Here is a 7015-nt window from a genome sequence, read left to right on the forward strand (position 1 = left end):
AAAAATATTTAAATAAAGTGACAAAAGAAATAGAGTTTGGGAGGTTAGGTGTGTTGTAAAATGGTATAGTATAATAAATAAAGTAGTTTTTAAGATGATAAAATGAGATAATTTTTACATACCAGGTGTGAATGATCTAATGCTCTTTATAACATTTCAACCTCCACAATGTAATAGTGAGGACTAATATATTGCTCTTTATAACATTTCACTATATGTTAAATTCCATTATAACTATAAAATTAACCTCCACAACGTAATAGTGAGGACTAATCTATCATGAATGTGACTTTAAAAAATTTTGTATTAAATTAATCACTTATTAATAGCTTGTTGTTACCCTTTAAGCTAGACCTAGCAAAATTAAACCTGATCCAATAACTCGACCTGGAGTAAAAATGGATTGACTTATGACCCGACCCATTTTTTTAAAATGTATTTTAAAAAAATGAAATTTGTTTTATAATTCATACTATCATTGTTTGGTTTATTTTGAGGAGCACATTGTGTTTAAATAATAATAAAATTTCCAGTTTATCATAAATAAGTAATAAAAATTCCAGCCACACCATTAATTCTTCCCACACCCACACCCCCCGCCCCAAAAAAAAAATGTTAAAAACAAAATTCCAGCTTTTAACGTACAACGACACTAGCACTACACTATGAACAAAACCGAAGCTGCTAACTATGACTATATAAAGAGAAAGGTCTGCATAAAATAAAAAAGTTGGTTATTTAAATTTGGCCTTGGAAAATAAATTCTTACTCCATACTGATCTTGTCTTTTGCCTGAGAATTGTGGAAGTTTCGTTGTGGACCAAAAAGGTTGGCTACGTGGATTTGAATGTAATTTAATTTATATAATAGTCATAGTTATAAAATGTTAACTATATTTATTTTCTTGCTTTGATGGTATACTTAGGTTATATTAAAAAAAAAAAATTATTGTAGATGAAGTGACTAATGAATGAAGCTGGTTGCCAACTTGAGTTGTAATTTGCAAGTATAAAGATTTCAAGTTCTAGATCTACTATTAATGTTGAGTAGATTGACGTGCAATTCATATTAAATATTTACTTATTCTTACTTACTTTATATGTTTGTGGTGGGTCTTTTTTGTGTTTTGGGCTGGATTGCTCCTATTGTACCACGGCCCATGATTATGGGGTAGGAGAGTCAGGACTGGCCTAACTGAAACACACCTTAGGCTAGCTTATGCGCACAAGTTGGACCATCCTCGTACAGACGCGTCCTGGTAGGAATTTCAAACATACCACGTGCTCACGACAAGAGAGACTGTTGCAAATATTATAGATGGAAAAACGATGCAGCAAGACTGTCGCAAATCACATGCTCAGTTTCTTCATAATGTTATATAATTATATGTGTGTGTGTGTTTCACATGTTCCCCTGTTCCTCCTTTTGTTGTATAGCTTTTTATGCTTTCTTTATAGCTGAACAGGCTTTGCTTTGTTTATGGAAAAATGGATAAGGAAAAAGAAATTTTTTTTACGTGTTAGTGCTCAGCTGACTAGTATTGAAGTCTTTTCATACCATGAAATAAAATTATATGTCTATATATATATATATATATATCTGGCCTAGATGTCTCACCAAGTGGCACCTTTGAATATACAAAGGAACCACTTTACAATTTCATTGGATTTGTGATGTGGTACAAAATATATTCATCTGTATCTGATTTGTTTCAGTTGTAGAGTTACCAGTGATCATTCAGCAGTCTGAATACAAAAAAGAAGAGAGATTGTCATGCATTAATGTTTCTGGTTTTACAATTCTATTAAACTAAGCATTTTGGATATCAACTTCTCTCTTTTTCTTTGGCAGGGAACATGCTCCATCAATCATATTTATGGATGAAATAGACAGTATTGGATCTGCTCGAATGGAATCTGGTAGTGGCAATGGTGACAGTGAAGTGCAGCGGACTATGCTGGAGCTTCTCAACCAGCTGGATGGATTTGAAGCATCAAATAAAATAAAGGTATCCTGTGTGTTTTCATTATGCAGATTGGGTTGTTTAGTTTTTGGTACTTTTCTTTATTGTGACCTCTACCTACAATATCTTGATCTTTGACAGGTTTTGATGGCTACCAATCGGATTGATATTCTGGATCAAGCTCTCCTTAGGCCAGGGCGAATTGACAGGAAGATTGAATTTCCTAATCCTAATGAGGAGGTACATGTCACTGTGACTAACAGCGTAGTGTTTTTGTGTATAATTTTGTACATATTTGCTCTTATTCTCCATAGTAAGTACTTTTGTTTTTGTTTGTTTGTTTGATTTTTTTTTTTTTGTTTTTAAATGTGTTCTAGTGTTTCTAGTTTCTGAAGGTTAATAGTAATTTCTCAGTTGTGGGAGATACTTTTTACTTATTCTTGGCACGCCTTAGTAATCTTAATCTGTAGTTTGTAACATCTCAGTTTATCTTGTGATTGGAAAGTGGTCGCTATGTGCTGTTTGGTGGGTAATTTAAATTTGCTGAAATGTTGTTCTTCTAATCCTGCAATTGACGTTCTATCAGATGCAATTTGCAGCTCGTCTGTTTTCTTGTGTCATGTCATGTACTCATGTAGTTTTGATATTTTAATTTTAAAGCAACATCTTATTTAATTTTGAGTTCTTTTTAGCATGGAGTTTTCTGACCTTCTAGTTGAATATTCCTCTAATTGATGTATGAGTCAATTTTAGTTTGTTGTAGTCTTGTTTTCTCTTTTAAGCATTGCATTTCTTGTGCGTTTATTCTTCCTGACCTTCTTTCTGAATATACCTAAGAGATATATATTTAAATATATAAATGTTTAATTGGTTACAATATGTAGGAGTGAAATTTATGAATATTTCAATTGGTGCCTATAACGTCTAATCTGAAATGAATTCCTTGTTGCATGGTAATAATGAATGTAATTCTTACAAGGTGCATATACTTATGTGTATAAAATGCAGTCTCGTTTGGATATTTTAAAAATACATTCAAGAAGAATGAACCTGATGCGTGGGATTGATCTGAAGAAAATAGCCGAGAAGATGAATGGTGCATCTGGTGCAGAGCTCAAGGTATGTTTCACACTAGATGAATGGGCTTTAATGTCTGGCTTTGGATGTTATTTACTTCTCCATTGACTGAGCCATGGCTGGTTGTGAGTAATTAGATGCGATTTTGGTGATTTTTTTTAATTCATTGGTTGAACTTTAATGTAAGGAAGCATGGATACCGACACAAGACACAGTGACACAACAATTCTCAAATAATTAGGACATGATATGGTGGGGACTGGGGACACCATGTTTAAATAACTAATAAATACATATTTTTAGGTACATTTTATATATTTTAGGGCATCATTTTTTAGTACCAATCCGATATTTGGTAGTCATTTTATCTACAAACGATTCAATTTCAAAAAGAAATAGAACAATACAAAACTAAATGATAATTTTTAACAATAAATTGACCATAAAGTACTAATAAATAATAGTTTATAACTATAACTAATTAACAATTATAAAAATAATGATTACAAGTCAAAATTTTACTGGACCTTAATTTAAGAATGATTAAAAGTCAAAACCAGACCATAATAAATAATAGTTGACAAGATGCAATTGCTCTATTGGGTCACCAATCTAACATTGAGAAAGTTGAGGATGGCTGATGGTTTTTTTTTCTTTGGTCAGTCGTGTCATGACTATTGAGTTTGTGTCCTGATTTAAAAACAATTTTTTTGAATGACACTCCACAGACATGCATGCAGCCTTCTGAGGTGTGTTCATGTCCAAAACGGACATGCGGCTATTTTTGCTGTGTTTGTGCTTCCTAGCGTGAAACTGTTTGGATATGTCCCAAAACTTGTGTAATCAGTAGTTTGTGCTGGTGAAGTGCATCGGCACCTATTGCCAGACACTTTTTTCCTTCTCTATTTTTTCATAAGCCATCATGTACTGAGAATCTTAATACCTAGCTCTTAACTATTTGAATTATCTTAACCAAATCTTGTGTTGATACTTGTAATGCTTAAGGGAGTCTATGAAGCAAAAATATGTGAACTTGAGTCAATTAGGTTAAACAGCCTTGGTTAAAAACTTCAAATATGGAGATGACCTCTAGTTCAAGTGCTTCCTTCCTTGTGAAGGTGAAGTTTAGGTACAAAGTTAAACCCAGGGTGCATGTAACTTGCCAATAAAAATTTAAAATTTTCAACTATTTAAACAGATTCATCTCTTATTGAAAGTATTTGGCAAGCATGTCAAAATAGGCTTCATTCTTGTACTCAGGGAAGGTTATCACCGCATTAACCACAAGTTGTTTGATCTTACATATCAGGAAAAGAAAAAAAAAAAAAAAAAACAGGTTGTTTGATGTAATGCTCCCAGGTTATAGCTGCAGCGGCAGTTGTTGACTTGTTTTGAACTTGTTTGATTTTATTTAGTGTTTTCCCCTTTAAAGATTGCCAGTATTTTATTCAATTTAAACAATCTCAAGTCTCTTGGATGGATTTGGACAGAATGATAAGTATAGTCTTGTTAATTCCATAACGAGCTATTGCACTGGGCTATTAAAGTCTTCAGAAGTGAAGGATTGTGTGTTTTCTCTGTGCATAATCATATTATCACACATTTTTTCCTTTTTATTTTTTTTTTTTTATTTTTTTTTCTGCAGGATGTGTGCACAGAAGCTGGGATGTTTGCTCTGAGGGAGAGGAGGGTTCATGTAACACAAGAAGATTTTGAGATGGCAGTGGCAAAGGTAATGAAGAAGGAGACCGAGAAAAACATGTCATTGCGGAAGCTATGGAAGTAGTGTTCCTATATGTTAATGTTTTGTTTCACTCCACCACCCTTTGAGCCATTGATCCATGGCTTTGTTCTTCACACACAGCCAATAGTTCTGTTCTTTGTATGGATATAAAAAACAGAGCGGGGGTGCCTACACTTTGTTGAAGTTTTTAAAATACCATTGGCATCTCTGTTTATTTTGTTAAATATTCTTTTGTGATACATTTTTATGTAATATGTGTTTTACTTCAAGTATCTGACAAGAATGTCCCTAGACAATGACTGTCAATCTTTTATTAATCTATTGGTTAGACGACCAGAATGATAATTAAAAATCTGTGCTTAGTGGACAAGCACATGTGGCTTAGTTTTCTAGGCATGTGTAGCTGTAGCATGGGACATAGCACTCAGGGATCAATCATAACATGTAGTGCTAGTTGTGCTCGGTTTTGGGCTTCTATTCTTCTTCTCCATATCTTGACATTTCAATTTCAAACTCTAAATTTTGTTATAAATCCAAATTTTAAATAAATCACATTCATTAACACATCAATTTATAAGCTTTATATAGAAAATTTGGTAGTACTTTTAGCAATTTTCAATTTTAATTACTTTGAAGCCAATTTTTTAAAAACAATCTGTGGGGCCCGGCCCAAAATAATGGGCTAGTTAAGTACAAGCCCATCCGAGAAGCATCATGTCCGAGGAGAAGTCATAACCAAAACATTATTCAAGCCCAACTGCGGTAAAATAAACCTGTCCGAGGAGTAACACCTTTTCGGACACCACGAAGTCCAGATCAAAAAGCTCGCCCCAACCACTGCAGCTCGTCCTCCAAGTATATAAAAAAGAATAAAACCCAAAATATCTCATGGAAAGCTGCTACCACCACATTAAATGTGCCACAACCACTCTCTTAGCCGCATTAATGAGGAAAAGACCCCTGAACAGTACTACCTTGGCCACTGTAACTCACAAAGGAGTGATAAAGGTGTCTGATAGGACAGGTACTCAAGTGGGGGCTTAGATGATCAACAAGTGTAAGGTTCAGATAAGAATGAGAGAGCTATATAATGTAAGGGAGTCCCTCAAAGAAGGGGACGGAAAAAACTGTATTCAGCACTCAGGAAATAGAACTTTCTGTGGAGTATCCATTCTGGTGTTTTTATACTTGCAACAACATTCTCCATACCTTAGGCCGACTAGGTTCACTGAGGCTAAGTTCTTTGACCCATCCTGTACAAGTATTTATTGTGTGTTGCATCTTGGGCCAGGGCTTGATCAAAAGGGTTTGGGCCAGGAAATCGTGCAACTACACAATCATTGTAGTGCAATGTGTATACAACGTTTCATGTATGTTGTTATATATACTTTTAAAACCTTTATATGAATTTATTTTCTCAATTTATTTTTTGGAATTAAATTAGATGTCTAAACTTAATATATTTAAATCAATCTTTTACTTCAATCGTTAAAAACTATGAATTAATTTTTTTGTTTTTATTTTATTTTAATGATATGCAATATATACACTCCAAAAGAAAAAAGTTTAGGAATTCTATCAGGTTTCATAATGCTTTGGATCCTACAATTTGATTCCTCCAAGCATTGGTTTAGTAGTTCTCTAGGTTTTATGAGATCCATGAGGTGTTGGATTTTAGAGATTATTTCTTGGAATTATTAAGTGTGTGGAATGAAGTTAAAATATATTTGGGGAATAGTTAGATATTCAAAAAAGTTTGGATATTTTAAAAAATAAAAACCAATAAAGATGAAAGAGATGACCTTATTAGAGGTTATGATCTCAGTTTTAAGTGGGGGTGCATTCTAGTGTTAGCTTGGTTACCTTGGTAGGGTTGTAAATGAGCTAATTAGAGTAAAAAATTGTTTTTATTTGTTTAGCAAACTATTCAAGTTGAAGTCTAAGTTTAAGCTCAACAATAAAATAAGTTAAATTCAAACATAATAATGTGTTCATAAACAAATTCGCGAAATAAAACTAGATTTAACGATTTATATATTTACTTGTGTAAATGTATACTTACATAGACTTGAAACTGTATTGAATAACTTTGTAAATAGATTTATATGATATCAAATTATTATTTATAGTTTTTTTTTTAATATTATAAACAATTCATTTATAGTAAAAATTCATAAATTTGTGAAAAGATCAAAAATTTTAGACATGATTTTACCATATAAAAGAAAAGA

At 32.8% G+C, this 7015-nt stretch overlaps 1 protein-coding gene across 1 annotated transcript; it reads left to right on the top strand.

The window, feature by feature from the left end:
- Positions 1-1658: 1658 nt before the first annotated feature.
- Positions 1659-5174, top strand: LOC126703234 (26S proteasome regulatory subunit 8 homolog B-like). The gene is made up of 5 exons (XM_050402188.1): positions 1659-1678; positions 1852-2008; positions 2105-2203; positions 2972-3082; positions 4686-5174. The coding sequence occupies exons 1-5, from the start codon at positions 1674-1676 to the stop codon at positions 4824-4826; spliced, it is 513 nt and encodes a 170-aa protein (XP_050258145.1). The 5' UTR covers positions 1659-1673; the 3' UTR covers positions 4827-5174.
- Positions 5175-7015: the final 1841 nt, after the last annotated feature.

Source organism: Quercus robur, chromosome 10, assembly GCF_932294415.1.
Source record: "Quercus robur chromosome 10, dhQueRobu3.1, whole genome shotgun sequence".
In the NCBI taxonomy this organism is placed as follows: domain Eukaryota; kingdom Viridiplantae; phylum Streptophyta; class Magnoliopsida; order Fagales; family Fagaceae; genus Quercus; species Quercus robur.